The sequence below is a fragment of the Gymnoscopelus braueri genome, assembly GCF_963280865.1.
Source record: "Gymnoscopelus braueri genome assembly, chromosome: 11".
NCBI classification, from domain to species: domain Eukaryota; kingdom Metazoa; phylum Chordata; class Actinopteri; order Myctophiformes; family Myctophidae; genus Gymnoscopelus; species Gymnoscopelus braueri.
The window spans coordinates 21297857-21317555 of NC_137613.1; the positions used below are offsets into that span (position 1 = coordinate 21297857).

General features: G+C 42.1%; 2 protein-coding genes across 2 annotated transcripts; one reads left to right on the plus strand and one right to left on the minus strand.

The window, feature by feature from the left end:
- Window positions 1-1599: 1599 nt before the first annotated feature.
- trhrb (thyrotropin-releasing hormone receptor b) lies at window positions 1600-3648 on the minus strand (the record flags this gene model as incomplete). Its single annotated transcript, XM_080442156.1, has 2 exons — window positions 1600-1968; window positions 2887-3648. 2 exons carry the CDS (start codon window positions 3646-3648, stop codon window positions 1600-1602), a joined length of 1131 nt encoding a protein of 376 aa, XP_080298282.1.
- A 12205-nt stretch (window positions 3649-15853) lies between these two features.
- LOC308095510 (transmembrane protein 74) lies at window positions 15854-17021 on the plus strand (the record flags this gene model as incomplete). The annotated part of the gene is made up of 2 exons (XM_080442567.1): window positions 15854-15910; window positions 16287-17021. The coding sequence occupies 2 exons, from the start codon at window positions 15854-15856 to the stop codon at window positions 17019-17021; spliced, it is 792 nt and encodes a 263-aa protein (XP_080298693.1).
- Window positions 17022-19699: the final 2678 nt, after the last annotated feature.

The following is a 19699-nucleotide window of genomic DNA, read 5'->3' on the forward strand; positions in this document are numbered from 1 at the left end:
GGAAACAAGGATGTAATTTAAGGACCTGAGACGCAGCCATTGTAACAGAACTGTTAGTGCTAGTTGACAGTGAGGTGGGGATGGTTGTGTGTGTGTGTGTGTGTGTGTGTGTGTGTGTGTGTGTGTGTGTGTGTGTGTGTGTGTGTGTGTGTGTGTGTGTGTGTGTGTGTGTGTGTGTGTGTGTGTGTGTGTGTGTGTGTGTGTGTGTGTGTGTGTGTGTGTCTGTGTGTCGCATGGGGGGGAGTCCAATTAACATTAAGCAGCTAATTAAGCTTTCAGTTAGTTTTCACATAGTACAATTAATTACAGTACATTGTTTCCAGAGCATGCACAACACAAATGTCACATTGTACTTTGCATCTCCTTCACAGAGGACTATTTTCACTTAGGGTTCAGCTATGACTCAACACTTTTTGTCCCCACAAATATATGTGGGGACTCAACACTTTGTTACAGCAGATGACATCGTTTTTATTTAGCTTTATTGATGCATCCCTGCACATCTGCTTTTTCCTGTACGCAATGTCTTAATGTTATAGATGGTTTGCAGGCAAAATTGCAAAATTCGTAATCCCACTAGCCCCTATATCTTACAGTGGTTACAGATATTTTTGTCAATTGTTATTGACAAAGAGCAATGCTTGCAATTGTGACTCAGCAGCAACATTACCATTTGATGCATCAGGGGCAGTAGGCTAATCAGGGGCTTTTCTTAAGGACAGGGGCAGGGCAGCTGGCTGGGAATTAGCCCCATCTGCTTCTTTTGTAACAAAACAAGACCAGGAGACCTGGTTCTGCCAGACCCCTAGTGGTTGAAATCTGAATGGCTGGGTAGGAAAAGAGGGACAGACCGACCGACCGACAAAGCCTCCTGTAGGCCGACCCCCTGGGTCTGGCAAAAAAAGGCATGGGTTTCCGAGGCTACCCCATCTGTGACCTCCCCTTGCGTTGTAGCACAGCCACGGGGGTCATAGATGGGGCTAACTGTGAATAAAAATGAATAAATAAAAGTACCATTCCACATGATAGATGGCATTTAGCCACAGTTCAGAAGAACTGTTCAGTTCACAGTATATGAAGTTCACCCATAACCACTGTTTCTCTCTGGCTTTAACAGACCTGACCTGAATTCCCCTTGCAGTTTCGTTCAGGCATCAGCCTACAGGTGTCTTTGTACGTAATGGTCTTCTCGGGCAGTGGTTCTCAACCTTTTCAGGCCGTGACCCCCCAAAATAATCATATATACGTATGAACTGACCCCCCACCCCGACAAGCACTTGGAATTTAGGAGTTAAGGCGTTCAACTTAGTTTGACTCGGTTCCACACAGATAAATATTGCAAAAGTAGCAGATCTACAAGCTACAAGCTACTTGTAGATCTGCTTCTTAAATCTTAAATCTTTCTTAAATTATTATGAAATTATTATTTGACAATTTGGCCGATGTTTGACCAGTTTTTATAGCTAGTTTGTTGATTACTTTTGATGCAGTAATGTTCTTTTTTCTTTGGAGGTATTAAAAAGTCCTTAAATTGTCAATTCACTGTCATCTGGGGACCCCCCTCCAAAAAATCATTTGCACAGGTTGAGAACCACTGTTCTAGGGCAGTAGGTCGTCTGTTACCGTGAGCTCCTCCATCTCCGTGGTGAAGTGATCAGTGCTCTCCATCACAGAAGTGTCCTTGACCACACTGTAGGTCAGTGCCACGCTGTGTGCCGCGGGCCTCTGGGAGTGCTTCTTCTGCGCGCAGCGGCAGATCTTGCGAAACGCTGCGCGGAACTTCTGCGACATGGCATTGTAGATGAGCGGGTTTATGGCACTGTTGAGGTAGATGCAGCTCCGGCAGAAGAACAGGAACCAGGTGTCCACGTAGGCCCTCTCCAAGAAGGAGTTGACCACCACTAAGGTGCGGTAGGGCATCCACAGCATGGCGAACAGAATCACCACCACTGCCAGCATCTTGGTCACCTATATTGTGGGCCCCATGGTTGAAGAGGGAATAATAGTTATATGAGCTGTAACAAGATAACAACATAACCTCCTCTGAGTAATACACAACCACACAATTTGACATGGTCTAAGGCAGGAGTCTTCAACAGGGGGTCCTCAGAGTTACTACAGGGGGGGGGCGCCAAATCTTCGAATGATATAAACTTTTTTTTACATAACCACATGAACCCTAACGTCCCTATATTCTGATGGGAACATTTGCCGAAAATAGCAGATCTGAGAGGAGTTGTGAGCCTGTAGATCGGCTATTTTTGGCGAAGAGGTTTGGTGTAGACTATAGGGAAAAAAGAGCACACCAAGTTTACTCAGTATTGAGGGATTAAGTGGTTAAATGTCTGAAAATACACATGAGCGTGAATCCAATTTATAAAAAACATTAATTTACACAACACTGATGTGCTGTCAAACAAGTCTATGAAGATATCTGTGACTATGAAAAAGTATAATCTGCAACACAATTTTATATGACGTGGGGGGGGGGGCTGCTTCATCTCTCTCTCAGTCTCAGCTAAGGGGTCCTTGGCCTGAAAAACGTTGAAGACCCCTGGTTTAAGGGCAATATTTACTTAGATTTTACTTAGATAGACACACTAATGATTGACACATATCTGCTGAAGATGAATACGAATATGCATCTATAAAATGACACACACACACACACACACACACACACACACACACACACACACACACACACACACACACACACACACACACACACACATATAGGCCTATATATGTGCACAGCAAAATAAACCATGGCATGCTGTAAAGCTAAATGTGTCCGAATATTAATCATTTATGATTATGATTATTATCATCATCATAATTTTTATTAATGTCCTAAAGATGAGATGTGGCGCATGCGCAACCCACCTGTCTGCGGGAGGTCGCGGTTGAGTTGGAGTGGCGGGAGTTCTTACTGTGACCGTTCTTCTTATTCTTATCTTTATGGTCTGATGATGGCAACGGGTTCATGAAGAGAATCCTTGCAATGAGTCCGTATAAGATCGCAGAGAGCAGAAGCGGCAGAACAAAAAAGATGCCAAAATCAAAAAAGTAAATCGGCAAATAGGATTTTCTCGAAACTTTGTAGCCGCAGGTCAGGATGGTGACGTTGTCATACTTGAGCTCTTGGACATCTGAGAGGTAGAACCACATGGTGCAGTAAATGGAGGTGAAAGCCCACACGCACAAGATGATCTTCTTGGCTCTGGACAGGGTGCACAGAAACTGGGCTTTTATGGGGTGGCAAATGGCGATGTATCTTTCTATGGTGAACGCGGTGATGGAGCAAGACGACGCGTTGATCCCGAGGTACTGAAAGTAGGTGATGCCCAGACACCCGTAATGTCCGAATACCCACGTTTCAAAGATGCTGTCGGTTATGCACGGCAAACCGGCCGCAGTCAGCACCATCAGGTCGGCCACCGCCAAACTCACCAGGTAGCAGTTAGTGGGTGTCCTCATGTGTTTAGTGGTCAGCACCACTAAGATGACCATGACGTTGCCGACGATCCCAAAGGCGCAGATGGCAAAAACTAATAAACTGCTCACCGCCTTGTATTGGATGCTGTGCTCCATCCAAGTCCCCAAAGTGTTGTTCACTTCTTGGATTTCATGGGTAAAGTTTTCCATTTTGATCGGTCCAAAAAATCCAGATCCCCCAAAAAAATCACAAAATACAAAAAAATACAAAATAAATCAACGAAATACAAAAGAAAAATACAAAAAAATGTTGCGTCAGAAGAGAGCAGTGACTTTCTGGTGGACTTGTAGCTTTCAAATGTTCACTCCAAGTTTTACGCACGTAATCCTTTGTTGTGCAAACAATGTGGCCTTAAGTTACCAAAGACCTCGAGACCGCATCCGGACGTTAACTGTGCATTAATAAATCAAATCGATAATAATTAATAACACACTAATAAAAAATATCCTGTAAAATCACTGTCACGTTGTGCGTAAAAAGTGATGCGTCGCCTACAGCCGTCCAGGTCCATCTGGCTCACAGTGGAAGCGCCGTGCTCGCATATCTCTTGCCGTGCGTGTTTTTCTCAGAATAGAGGTGAATGGAAAAGAGAGAGACGGCTGTTTGGAACCTTCGTCTTCACAGAGCCGCTCATTACGCATGCGTTATTGCAGTGGTTCTCAACCTGTGGATCGGGACCCCCAGGGGGGGTCCCCACCTGATTTTTTGGGGTGTCTCCAGATGACAGTGAAGTGACAATTTAAGGACTTTTAAAACCTTTTTAATACCTAATAAAAATGAAATGAAAAAAGACCAAAAAGTTATCAACAAACCATAGGCTACTATAAAAACTGGTCAAACATTGGCCAAATTGTCAAATAATATAAGAAAGAGGCAAACATAGCCGATCTACAAGCTGTATCTGTGTGGAACCGAGTCAAACTAAATGTAATGCCTCAACTCCTACACTTCCAAGTCAGTCACCTTATCAGGGTGGGGGTCCCCAGTTCAAACATGATTATTTTTGGGGGTCCCCAGTTCAAATATGATTGTATGATTATTTTGGGGGGTCCCTGCAGTTCAAAGATGATTATTTTGGGGGGTCCCCAGTTCAAAGATGATTATTTTGGGTGGTACCCAGTTCAAAGATGATTATTTTGGGTGGTCCCCAGTTCGCAGATGATTATTTTGGGGGGTCTCCAGTTCAAATATGATTATTTTGAGGGGTCCCTGCAGTTCAAATATGATTATTTTGAGGGGTCCCCAGTTCAAACATGATTATTTTTGGGGGTCGTGGCCTGAAAAGGTTGAGAACCACTGGCTAGATGTGAATGGAAAAGAGACGGCTGTTTGGAACCTTGTCTTCACAGAACCGCTCATTACGCATGCGTTACTTATTACGCATGATGCGAGGAGAAGCACCCAGGGAATCATTAGCGTCAGTGGTGGAAGAAGTAGGCTACTCAGATATTTCACACAGAGCACTTCCACACAACTCAAAGTGGGGGTCCTTGGGGGGGGTTCCAGGGGGTCCCCAGCAAAATTTGTTAATATAGCATCACAATAATTGTAACCTTTTATACTTTGGCTATTCAAAAATAGCAGATATATAACAAGCTCATAGCTATGAGCTTAGATACTATTTTTGAAAAATCGTGAACATATTTTGTGCAAATTTTGGAATATATTTTTTTTAAAGCGAACATTTGTAACTTAAACCTGCGCTTCTGGGGGTCCCTGGAGCAAAATATTTGAGATGGGGGTCCGCGGCCAAATAGACTACAACTATTTGATGCAGAAACAGGCCTCGAGGTGTAAAGTAAAAGTGCTAATAGTACATTACACACAAAGGCCATTGCTTTTTAAGTAAGTAAGAAAAATAACAAAACCCTGTCTGCCCAGAGACTTCAACTCTGATGGCGCCAGGGGAGCTGTGTGGGGTACAGTGTCTTCCTCAAGGACACTTCGACGTAACTGGACGAGTCTGAGCCAACCATGGGGATCGAACCGCTCACCTTCGAATCCCCAGTCGGCCACTCAACCCACTCAGCTACGGCCGCCCCGAAACAAATAAGATATCTACCCCAACTTGGAGGGTGAACCTGAACCGCTCATTACGCATGCGTTACTTATTACGCATGATGCGAGGAGAAGCACCCAGGGAATCATTAGCGTCAGTGGTGGAAGAAGTACTCAGATATTTTACTTAAGTAAAAGTACCGCAATATAAGAATACTCTGTTACAAGTAAAAGGCCAATGTGTTCAAAATGTTACTTGAGTAAAAGTTCAAAAGTATTGGCAACAAAATATACTTAAAGTACCAAAAGTAAAAGTACTAAAAATGTTTGGAAATAGCAGATCTACAAGCTCACAACATAAGATGCAATGTGCTGTGAGCTTGTAGATTGGCTATTTTCAAATAGCCTATGTATAAAATAGGTGGTGAAGTGGTTACATGTTTTATAATATAATAATTATATCTGCAAAGTAACTATAACTAAAGTTTTCAAATAATTGTAGTGGTGTAGTGGAGTAGAAGTAAAAGTATTGAAAATTGGAAATACTCCAGTAAAGTAAAAAGTAACAAAAAAATTGTACTTAAGTGCAGTACTTGAGTACATGTACTTAGTTACTTTCCACCACTGATCAGCTTGATCATGCAGTTTGTTGAAACTATGACTGTTTGCATGGCGCAGGAAAGAAAGTTGCGCATATAGCCTATAAATAAAAAGGTATGATTATTATCAATGGCTGTAACTGCATTTTCTTTTCTTTTTTTCTTTTTTTTCTCCACTTTACCTTTGAACTATATCATTTAAAGCATTGCTCTTACAAATTGACATGTCAGACCTGATTTCAGCATTAGATTTTTTTTCTTTTTCTTTTTTTTCTTTTACTCATCTCTACATGCAGGTTACAGTGGGCAGTGGTGTAAAGTAGCTAAGTACATTTAATCAAGTACTGTACTTAAGTAAAATTTTGAGGTATTTTTTTACTTTACCTATTTCCAATTTTCAGTACTTTTACTTCTACTCCACTACATCTCAGAGGCAAATATTATACTTTTACTCCACTACAATTATTTGAAAGCTTTATAGTTACTAATTACTTTGTAGATTTTGATTATTATTACAAAACATACAATAACCTCTTCAGCCCTATACATTTTGGCCATTTAAAAATAGCCGATCTACAAGCTCACAATGCTGGGGACGCATTGTGAGCTTCAGCTTGTAGATCTGCTATTTTCAAAAGATTTTAATACATTTGAAAACTGGAACATTCTGCATAATGAATACTTTCTACTTTTGGTACTTTAAGTACATTTTGATACCAATACTTTTGTACTTTTACTCAAGTACATTTTTAATTCCGGACTTTTACTTGTAACAGAGTGTTTCTACATTGCAGTATTGATACTTTTATTTAAGTGAAAAAATGTAGTACTTTTTCCACCACTGGTTTTCAGTAACCCTCAAGCACACAGAGCACTTCCACACAAGTCTGTAGACCATAGGTTCTCAAAGTGGGGTCCGGGGACCCCCAGGGGTCCTTGGGGGGGTTCCAGGGGGTCCCCAGCAAAATGTGTTAATATAGCACCACAATAATTTTAACCTTTTATACTTTGGCTATTCAAAAATAGCAGATATACAAGCTGATAGCGCGGCACTCATGAGCTTAGATACTATTTTTGAAAAATCGTGAACATATTTTGTGCACATTTTGGAATATATATTTTTTAAAGCGAACATTTGTAACTCAAATCTGCGCTTCTGGGGGTCCCTGGAGCAAAATATTTGAGATGGGGGTCCGCGGCCAAATAGACAAATATTTGATGCAGAAACAGGCCTCGAGGTGTAAAGTAAAAGTGATACATTACACACAAAGGCCATACATTTACTCAAGTACTTAAGGTATTTTGCTTTTTAAGTAAGTAAGAAAAATAACAAAACCCTGTCTGCCCGTCTGTGTGGGGCGCCAGGGGAGCTGTGTGGGGTACAGTGTCTTCCTCAAGGACACTTCGACGTAACTGGACGAGTCTGAGCCAACCATGGGGATCGAACCGCTCACCTTCGGAGCCCCAGTCGGCCACTCAACCCACTCAGCTACGGCCGCCCCGAAACCAACAAGATACCTACCCCAACTTGTAGGGTGAACCTGGCAGTGGTGGAAAGTATACTAAGTACATTTACTCAAGTAGCCTACATATCATTTTGGGGGTCCTTGACATGAAAACGTTTGAGAACCATTGCTGTGTAGACCATAGTCTCCGAAGACATGTGCCTTGTAATAAACATAATGGAAGCCAAATGCAGCTTCTGAGCTAAGAGTCTGATCGATATGACTGGAGGCAATTCATTTGAACTTATTATTATAACTTTCATATACGGGCAATGGGACGTCAGTATTTCTTGTAGACGAGTGCTTTACATAAACCTTAAATACATGTCAGTGTTTTATTAATCATATAGGCCTATTTGCCGGACAGCAATCTCACTAAAAACAGGGAATATTCTAGATGTATGGTCAACAACATGAATGCAGAAAATGTTGTTTTTATTTATGCAATTTAAATAGAAGACAGATTTAAAAAAGAAAATAGAGACCTTTTTTTGACTGATGTCTTTGTTTTGTTTAATTTAATGTCTTCTTATAGGCCTACTTCTAGATTAGCCTAATTTGGTGGACTCAATTACGGTGTCACGGTCACCTGTGATAGAGCAACACTTGTTCTTTTTGTCAATTAAGTGCCGTCGTAGCTCGTAGGCTATAGACAACATTATGTCAAATTGGCAAATTGTCTTTAACCTACCAATGTGTGACAATTTGTGAACATTTGTGACATTTTTTTGCGTACAACATGCCCAAAATTGGGAAGCCAGGGTTAAAACGATTAACTGTCAAGCTGTGCGCAATAGCTCTCGTGGGATTTGACTATTATAGCTAACACTGCGGAGGTTGGGTACATCTCTCTCCCCCTCACCAACTGTGCACATTTGAAATAAACTGGTGAAATTGGTCATGATCATTCCAACATTAGACTTGTGGTCTCATGGAAGTTGCCAGCAGTCCATTCCGAGTGGCAGGTGGATCAAAGCTTCAGGGAATTATATAACAATAGCGCCTCTCTTCTCTCCACAGCATCCTAGAATAATACAGAATGTGTGAGGACTGAGGAAGTCAGTATTCCATTTGGCCAAGTGATATCTTTCTTTTCTTTCTTAACTCCGCCCGTCCTGAGTCCTGACCTTGGCTAATTTAAATGTAGGCTACAGTTCAGCAATCTGATCAGCTAGTAGGCCTATATCAGCCATTTCTCAACCTTTTCAGACTGTGACCCCCAAAATAATCATATTTGAACTGGGGACCCCCCAAAAAAATCATATTTTAACTAGGGACCCCCCGCCCTGACAAGCACTTGGAATAGGAGTTTTTATAGTTTGTTGATTACTTTTCATTTCATTTCTACTTATTTTTTAAAGGTATTAAAAGTCCTTAAATTGCCACTTTAATACTGTCATCTGTGGGACCCCCTCAAATCATGTGGGGACCGCCCTGGGAGTCCCAACCCACAGGTTGAGAACCACTGGCCTAATAGCCTTGTTTTAACCTAGCGGGTAGTCGGTCGGTGTGGTTTACCATTACTTTTTGTAATTGTGCATAGTAAGGTAGCCACAGAAACGTCTACAAAACACACGAAAAACACATTGAAAACTGTCTGGCATTTATTTTCATTCCAAGAACACTTTGTTCTATGGGATGAGAATGAATACAGAGTTTATGCACATTCTAAAGTTTTGTTCCCAGTGACAACGACTGGAGCACCTTTAGTTGCTTTAGTTTAGAAGCTATTATTCTTCTTTGATTAAAAATAACGTTTCGGTTGCTCTCTCAGCAACAGGACTTAAGACGGTCCAGGCAAGAATTAGTCAGTGAATTGATTGTGAAGGAAAGAGTTTTACTGCCACCCTGTGGAGAAACCTTAGAATTACCAAAACCTGAGGAGAAACCCTGAAATCATATTTTTTTCAATTCACAAATTCATTTCAATTGAACTCTCTCAAAAAGTCTCTTGATCTTGGACAATTTGATAAAATATCTCCAAACAAATGATGCATATTCGTATCATGTCATCTGGAGACAAATACACATTATTATTATTATTATTTATTGTTGCAAGAGTAGCATTTGATATCATATTTGTATTTATTTTATCTTGGATGACATGGAGGTTTTTTATTCAATACTACGGTGTAAATTTGACTTTCCACATATCTAAGTGATACAGAACACATACAGTTATAGCTTCCTATATGCCTTTCATCAGACATAGGTTAAAGTCACTGTGGGATAGACTTATTCCCACGCCCACAAATGCACAGTTAGGGTACATGATATTTCTCATGAATATGAATAGACCACAGGCTTCAAGATGTGTCACTACAAGCATTTCTATGATGTATTGATGTACTTGTATTTGTTTCAAACCATACAATATAGCCATTCCTCTGAGTTATTACTGCCATTATACAGCATGTAGGCCTACAGCAATTGTATACATAAGCAGCTCCTGTATGGTTCGGTAGATCAGAATAAGTATTTGTCATATTGCCTTATTTTTGCGATGTCAAGTAATGGATTTTGCTGGTCATCAGTATTTTATAACGTAAAATGACCCTTGACCATTCTGATTTACTGACGTTGTGGCAGGTAATTTCAAGACGGAATTGGTCGATGCGGATTCAGAGCCATATGGCTGTCAACCACCCACACACACATTCATAAGCGTGGCTGTTCATCACAGTGCACGCGCGCGCACACACACACACACACACGCACACGCACACGCACACGCACACGCACACGCACACACACACACACGCACGCACACACACACACACACACACACACACACACACACACACACACACACAGTACATACATGTGCAAACACAAACACAGCAAAATACACATTAAACGCATAGTGATTCATGCACCGTAACATGCACATGTAAAACAAACGCTCTGTCTCTCTCACACACACACACACACACACACACACACACACACACACACATAAACACATAAACCATGACTCAAGGTCATCCATAAAGAAGCTGTGCTCCAACCCTGACCCTGCTCAATTAATGGTAAATACACTGCGGGGTACAGTCCATAACACCAGTGACAGAAAACATTACTCCTACTTACACCACAGCAATCTGTCTTTGTCAGCCACTTCCTATTAGTTCCATGCTTCAGCTCAACACATACAGGGTCATTCGGTAAGAATAATACTTAATTTTGGCTCTACTTTGTCGTACATCGGTGTCGTGTGCCAACAGTAGATCAACAAGCTCACAGTGAATTTTTGGCACACGACACAGGCATGCAGCAAAGTATAAATCAGGCATAACGTTCTTTGTCAAGTGTTATTGGGTTGTGAAAGCTTCTGGTTCGAGTCTCTCTAATGGCAGAGAAAATGTCATCAGAGATTTAATCACCACAAGGCTACCGTTGAGCAAGGCACTTGAACCTGAACTGTTGGACATGCTGGGTGGCCTTGCACTCTGAAAGAGCTTCTCCAGCTAAATGCCTATTCTGCGGCTATACTGAGAAGTAATTTTTTTGTCTAACTATGTGGATGGGATTCATGGGCTCACTGAAAAGGTGCAACATCTTTGAATAAACACATACTGTAAAAATAGTGTCACGATAAATTGCTGCTCTTTTGACTTCCGTGTTCACCCCTCCTTTTTCATGACTACCATACCTGGCTGTCCATCATCCTTGAAGTCTGCATGTTGCGCAAGAGAAGCGAGGAAGAGAGAAAGAGGCTTGGGGGTACTGTACTGCACGTGTGCATGAGTAAGCGAGAAATAGAGGAGAGAGGGGAAATCACACAACTTGCCTCAGCTTAGCATAGAGAATTGAGTCAGCGCTTATGTGCCCTGTTTCCAGTTAGCAGCCGCAGGGATGAGTCGGATCTGCTACTGCAGGACGTGCCGCATGTTGCATAGCATGCTCACCAATGCTGAGTCTGACCAAAGGTACACCCCCGGCCCCCCGGCCAACACGCACACACGCAGGCACGCACGCACGCACGCACACACACACACACACACACACACACACACACACACACACACACGCACACACACACACGCACACACACACTCTCTCTCTCTCTCTCTCTCTCTCTCTCTCTCTCTCTCTCTTTCTTTCTTTCTTTCTCTCTCTCTTTCTTAAAACGACTCAGTTGCATCTATGTTTAGCCAAGGCAGGAGCACAATTCATGTGTCCTAGACCAACCTTGCCCTGGCATCTTTGTTACTGCGGCCTCGACTGCTGGGGTCCCATTAGCTATTCTTAGCTGGAGACGTGCTCCTATTTCACAGCAGATCCATCAACGTAAAATGCCACACTTCTCCGATTAGAGTAAATAAAATGCTGGGCCTGCTGGTCGGGAACATCACTGGAGGAGATGATTAATCACATTAGATCATAACAAACAGCGCATTGCTGTTGCTAGACAGACATCTGATGGAGAAAATCTGCTGCAAGCAATTCCTACTCTAGCCTATGTCTGTAGTAGGGCGGTAATAATTCAGGAGTTCCACCGTGGGCCAATACGTCTCTCAGCAGTTCCTTTTCAGTTTCATAGTAGAATGTTTCCTTAAACATCATTTAATCAGGCTTGTTGTCATATGGCACATTATAATACAAAGCTTGTAGAAGTAGTTCCATGGGGAGAGAGCAATAAGCACACCCACAAACATGAGGGGAATGGTAATTAGCATCACTCTGGGCCACCCCACACCTCAAGTAAGCAGTTGGGGGCACTATGTGTCACCACATGCCTTGCTCAAGGGCACTTTGATGGTAGTTAACCTCTGTTTGATTTAGTAATGTTACAGTTTGCAATAAAACATATATTTTTGACATACAATTTTTATGCGCATATAAAGTTACATTTCTAAACTTTATTTGAATGAGAAAACGCTGTGATTTAACAACGCCTGCCGCACGTCTCCTCCGCACCTCCAGCAGAACTTTAACTTGTTCCAAAACAAATTTCATCTGCCATTTGATCCCTTTAACACTGTGACCATCCATGAGTGTCCTTTTGCTTGAGTAGACCCTGTGTAACCACCCTGATCTCAAACCCAGGTCAGTTGCATGGGAAATCCACATTTCTACCGCTTAACCAAAGCAGAATCTCCCTTACAGTATATTGTCTTTCTGGACTTCATGCATTTGAGAGAGAGAGAGAGAGAGAGAGAGAGAGAGAGAGAGAGAGAGAGAGAGAGAGAGAGAGAGAGAGAGAGAGAGAGAGAGAGTATGTATGAGTCTGTGTGTATATGCATAGGTGTGTGTGTGTGTGTGTGTGTGTGTGTGTGTGTGTGTGTGTGTGTGTGTGTGTGTGTGTGTGTGTGTGTGTGTGTGTGTGTGTGTGTGTGTGTACAGGCCAGACAGCAGATGTGGGAGTTGGTATTGAATCGTGTTATACCAAAATCCTGGTTACCAATTTAACTCTGAGCCTTACAGGTCAATGCTTTACACACTCTGGATTTTACAGGATGTTTCCTGTATGATCACATGCTGATGTACACACAATCCAAACTATATTGTTAATTTATCACAGAAGAGTGTAAAAATGGAACCAAATGGACCTGTATCAGGTCAATTTGGTTCTATTACAAAATAATATACATCCAAAACCGTTTTTAGGACATATCAAATGCTACTCTTGCCATTTCGATAATCCATTCTTTAGACTGAAGGCACCAGCACCCCCTCTCCCTCTCATGAAAATATGTTTGCTTATACTAGTTTGGACCTAACTTCTAATGGGTGTTCAGACTGATCACCAAAATAAAATAATCTGGGGTTGAACAGAATTTGGGTCTCTAACTTCTCATGAACATCTCTAGCCCCAAATTCTTGAACTTTGTCACAGGACCATAAAACAGGCATTCCCTTCATTGGACTTGCATTGCTAACAGTTTGGCTTGTCTCAGCAGTCCTCAGCCCAAGTCTAAACAAGTGATGCACAATTGTAAATTGAATGGAGAGGAAATGTTATGACAATTCAAATGAGTCAATCAAACAATCTTATCAATCTACCACCCATTCAAGCAACCAGCATATGTCAAAATCTGATTGTGAAACGTCAGATACACTTTCCTATGCACTTATCCTCTGAAAAGACATGTATAATTTAAGCCTGACAGACAGGCTGTGTCCTGTATCTTCTGCAGTGGCCAGCTGTGTAATCTGTTGCTTTAAAATGAAGGCTCATAACTCTTTGCCTCTTTTTGCTGTGTTTCAAATGTTAAAACAGCCTCCAGCGTGACAGGCTCTGCTAAACTCTTCCAACTCAAAGGGTCATCACGACCAAATGCACAGCTAGCAGAGCGTGTTATTACCCACCGGCATCATGGCACTTGAAAACCGCTAAACGCTAAAACATGAACTTGAATGGTGGGCAGCAATGGTGGAAAAAGTACTCACATTTCTTAGTTAAGTAAAAGTATCAATACTGCAATGTAGAAATACTTTGTTACAAGTAAAAGTCCAAAATTTACTTGAGTAAAAATACAAAAGTATTGGCATCAAAATGTATTAAAGTAAAAGTACTCATTATAAAATCTTTTGAAAATAGCCAAAGTTTAAATAGGGCTGAAGTGGTTAATGTATATTTTGTAATAATAATTCAAATCTACAAAGTAACTAGTAACTAAAGTTTTCAAATAATTGTAGTGGAGTGGAGTAAAAGTAGAATATTTGCCTCTGAGATTTAGTGGAGTAGAAGTAAAAGTGTAGAAAATTGGAAATACTCCAGTAAAGTAAAAAATACCTCAAATTGTACTTAAGTATATACTTGAGTAAATGTACCTCATTACCTTCCACCACTGGTGGGTAGAAGCATCGAAGCGTCTTGTGATTATGACCTTTGGCTTCCTATAGCCTACATGCTCTATATGCTCCAGTTCTCTGTGCTTTGCAGAGGCAGGGCAGACTGCATAGTGCGGCTGGGGGATTGCTTTAAGGGGCTCTGGAGGAGGAATATATCTCTACCATTGCATATGGGATTTGACATGGTTTGGATTGAATATCAAAGTCGAGGTTTTTTCCCCCTCTGGCGCGGTGCTCTATAAATGGACTATTTAGAAAATCGTTTTGCAAAGCTCAATATCAACCTTTAGCAGTCCAGGTTTTCTTTTTTTCTTCTTTTTTTTCTTCACTCACTGCGTGTTTTGTTGAAGCTTTGATGTGCAATTCTTCTCAAAATATGCTGAAAGGCTGCATCATGTCAGCAATATTATGCCATTATATCCTATATTGCAAAGAAAAACTTCACTGCTGCTTGCCTTGTGTAGTCAGATTCCCATGGATTCCCTTTCATTGGATGGTTTATGAATGCACAGAGGAATAGCCTACAGAACTTGATTCAGTTCTAAGCAGCGTGAGGCAGGGGTCCGCCTGAGGGGTCCGCCTGCCCAACGCGTGGGAGGAGTTTGACAAACCGTTCCCTCTAATTGCCGGAGGAGCAGAGAAGAGAAGCCGGGGATGCAAGAAACCCACACGCAGAGAAAAGGTAGGCATTACATCTTTATCGTTTAATAACCTGTTAAGTGGAGAAATGTATCGACATTTATTTGCTGTCATGATATGTCTACTTAATCGTTCGAGCAATGTACTGAAAAATGACAGATTCGTTTTTTGGAAACGCATTTTGAGTGGTTGAACCTTATTTTTTAACTCTATGGGTTGAACAAGCCCACCCCCCAAAAAGCTGTTTCCCAAAATGTTTAAGTTAACGTGGTCTTCGCTTTGAAGTCATACACTGTATGAAAATGTAATTAAATTAAAGTTGATACGCTCTGCTTAATTTAATGTTTGCGCTGCGACCAAGAAAGCTTCAGTAGGCTATGCCTGGATTTGATTGGTGTGTCTGCATGTTGTATGTGCATATAGGCACTGGGCAGGCACACAGATGCTTAGGCTACTTCATTGCAGATTTGTAGAAAAACAATCAAATAATAGCTTGAAGTAATTGGTGTTGTTTACGGCAGGTTAACACGAAGTTTGAGCGTGAATTGCCTTGTTTTCATCTATTCGCGCCTGTTTCGTTTACAGGGACGGACGTATGGGATTGATAACAGGGCAACCCAGCCCATGTACAAATGGCTAATCTAGAGCTTATTTACTTCGATCAACTAGTGAATCGACCAACTCAGAATGATGTTCTGACGGTAGTTTCCAATTACCAAAGTATCAGAGAGATTAGTTATTCCGCCGAGAAGGAGCGGCGCTATGAGAGCAGCGGAGCAGCAGCGTGCGAGCGTTCAGCACCGTGGACAGCGACCATGGGCGCGTGGCAGCCTGGCACGGCAACAACACACAAACAGCGACTACATGACGAAGTAAGTATTTATTAGGAGATAAACGCAATTATTTTTGCGTAATCGTCATAATCGTTTCCATGTTGAAAAATGTTTCACACATTTTAAAATATAAAAAAATCTGAAATAGCAGATCTAAACAAGCTCACGTTGTAAGCTATTTCTGCTATTTTTATGTATAAAAATAATTATGTCAATAATGTATTTGTATAGGCCTATTTAAGTTATTTGTCATATCTGCCCTGTGCAATCTTTGATTAGGAAGCCTAAAAGGAAAACCAGAAGTAACAATTGTATTCACATGTTCCAATGTTCAATGCCAAACACACAATTCAATCCTTAATTGCAATTATTTGAGTGACAATTAATCATCAACTTACATTTGTAATTGTGACAGCCCTATGATGAAGTAGAAACATCTTTCACCTGCCAACTCATCATTGATCAGGAGGACCATTCAACACCCTGCCAACACGACAGTGATCAGAACCACTCAACACTCTGCCATCACGTCAGTGATCAGAACCACTCAGCACTCTGCCATCACGTCAGTGATCAGAACCACTCAACAGGCTGCCATCACGTCAGTGATGATCAGAACCACTCAAGTCCACAGCATCCATCCGGAAGCTGCAACAGCTCCTCAACCGAACTAAACGAGGAGGACGACATCCCTGAACTTTCTATGTTGTCCGACGATGAGCTCCCGTCCGAGGGCAGCTCAGGGAAATCGGTGGATTACGGTTTCATAATCGCTGTGACTTGCCTAGTGACCGGCATTTCCTTGGTCGCAATGTCCTATGCTGTCCCAAGGGACGTGGAAGTGAACCCTGACAGTGTCTCGGCCCGGGAAATGGAGAGATTGGAGCGGGATAAAGCGAGGGTGGGGGCCCATTTGGACCGATGTGTCATAGCCGGACTATGTCTGCTCACCCTTGGAGGCGTGTTGCTCTCCACCCTGCTTATGATCTCCATGTGGAAAGAGGAGATGATCAGGAGAAGGGTTTTTGCCTATTCCAAACATTCAGCAAAGTTATATGGCTCGATCAACTTAAGAGCAGGCTCCAGTCCGACTCGAGAAACCTCCTCTCATTTGTCTATAGTCGACGAGGATTTGGAAGTGCTGAGTTAAGAGCACACATACAGTAGACTCGGAAATCTCTCATGCAAATCCCACCGATGGTGTCTTATTGATACTGAAACTGCTGCTATACGTTTCTGAACTATTTCTTGGTTCAGTTCTTGTTGAAATCTGTACATTGTAGATATGGAAGACAATAGAACACATCTGTTCTGTGGCTTTGACCTGGCCTTTTACTCTTCAATAGTAGCCAGCTACACAAAGTTCAGTTTCTTGTCATAAAATGTAAATTATGATGCTGTAAATATATTGTTTAAATGGCAACTGCATGGTCTATGTAGAACAATTTTGTTTGGAACAATTGTGACATGATAAAACCGTAATTGTATTGTTGACATGTGTATCCGTGGTACACATAGTAATAACATGGTAAAGGCAACTGGATTGCACCAAGAAATCACTATCTTCGATGAATGCACAAACACATGTGAGTTTAGAGGCACATACATGCGGGTGTGCACACATGCACACAAAGTAGGAGAGAGGGGGCAGAGAGAGAGTAATTCACCCCTGGGGACACAGTAAAACCTCTGAGTGTTAATTTAACTCAGAGAGCATACAAATATAACCATTTGTCTGCTCTCCAAGTTAAATTAACACCCAGGATTTTACTGTGCAGCTCTCCTGGTAATTGCAGATAGTTAATTGCTCATGCAGAGGAGAACCTGCAAACTGCACTCAAATCAGTGAAAAACTAAACGTTTGCAGTTTCAACGGAGAAACGCGAGGCACCGCGTCACGATTTCCAGACGTACAACAAATACAAGTACAAATTAGGCTTGAGGCTTCAAGAGTACTGCTTCTCTATTGTTGATTAGCCTATTAGTCATGTAAAGGGACCTTGACACTGCAGCCACTTAATTGGTTCCTGAGTTTGGTTTGCCGGGGGGATCTTGCAGACACAAAATCAAACATTACACACACACACACACACGCAGGCACACACACACACACACACACGCACGCACGCACGCACGCACGCACGCACTCACGCATGCACGCATGCACGCACACAGTGTGCTGTGCACGCATGCACACAAGCACACATGCACGTTCTGATTAGTCCTCCCTCATCCAACCACCTACACACATACTGTACAGTGTACACAGTCACTCAGTTGCCTTCCCCACACACGCACACAGACACACACACACGCACGCACGCACGCACGCACGCACACACACACACACACACACACACACACACACACACACACACACACACACACACACACACACACACACACACACACACACACACACACACACACACACACACACACACACACACACACGCACGCACACACACAAACAAGAACACAGAAACAGACTCAGTCACACACACTCTCTAGAACTCACATTCGCATACACAATCACTGGCAGACAAACACCAACGCACTCACTCACACACATACTTAGCAGCCCCCCCTAGACCCCCCCACTCCTTCCGATGAATGGAGTCACTCAGAGTAATCAGTCAGGGCAGCTGGCAGAGGGAAATGGAATTGGATTGCCTCATGGGTCACATGGGGTCAAGAGCCGGGGTGTGGAGGTGGACACAGGGGACCAGGAAGTAGATGCGTGTTGTGGAGATGCTTTAAACCGGGCAGTCTGACAACCGCTTATCATTGGCTGTCATTATAACCACATGCATGCCAACAGCAGATGGAGGAGGTAGTGGAGGCCTCTAGAACCGAAATTGTATGAAATGGCATTATGAAAGCAACAAAATGTCCATATAAAATGATCTGATCTCATACTGCACAATGTAATCCTGGATATGTTGTTCTGACGGCAGGGTTATTTACAAGTGAGGTCATGTCTACAGGTTTAAAAATGCCTCCCTGAAAGTATCGGCTTAAATTAATGGCTCATTCGATAATGATTCTCGTTACTCCGAGTTTGTTGCATAGCAACGACAGGCAGACTTGGTCACAGCTTCGAGGAAGACGTGACATGAGAGATCTTTAGCTAAGACAAAGGGAAGTTGTAAGATAAACACTTTACCTCATTTATCACCTTTATTCATTCAGTTTGGGGTTTTAAGTTTGACAACAAATCCGGTATGGCAGACTTTTTAGTCAAACTTTCAAGAAGAACCCCTGTCTCTTGCAATTCAACATTCCCTCGAATGAAACAGAATGCCCTGTAAAGCTTTCCAAGCCTATTGTATTCATGGAGTGTGCTACCATTTTGACTAATACTTTGGCCTTTGCTGTTATTTTGCCTTGTACCATTGTTGCTGAGGTTGATGAAGTCACTGTCTGAACTGGGCAAGGAGTGGTGACGTGTCTCTCTTCCCTTGTCACACAGAGAACGAGAGGAAAGTCAATTACCCAGAGATGTTCACCAGTGTTACAGCTCTAGTCCTGTTTAACTGCTGGTGTCACACTGCTCCTCAGTCTGGTGTGATTAACGTCACACTTATGCTGTAGATTGAGTGGTGTACTTTCACACCACTAAATTTCAAAGACAAATATTGTACTTTTGACCCTTATTACATTTCTAGAAAGGGGAAAAGTACAAATACGAGTATAGTGAAAATAGCAGATCTACAAGCTCACAACATGTAGCAATATTGATGCCTTGTGAGCTTGTAGATCTGCTATTTTCACTATTATTTATTTATTTAAATTTCTTTCAAGAACAAAATGTACTTTGTAATTTGT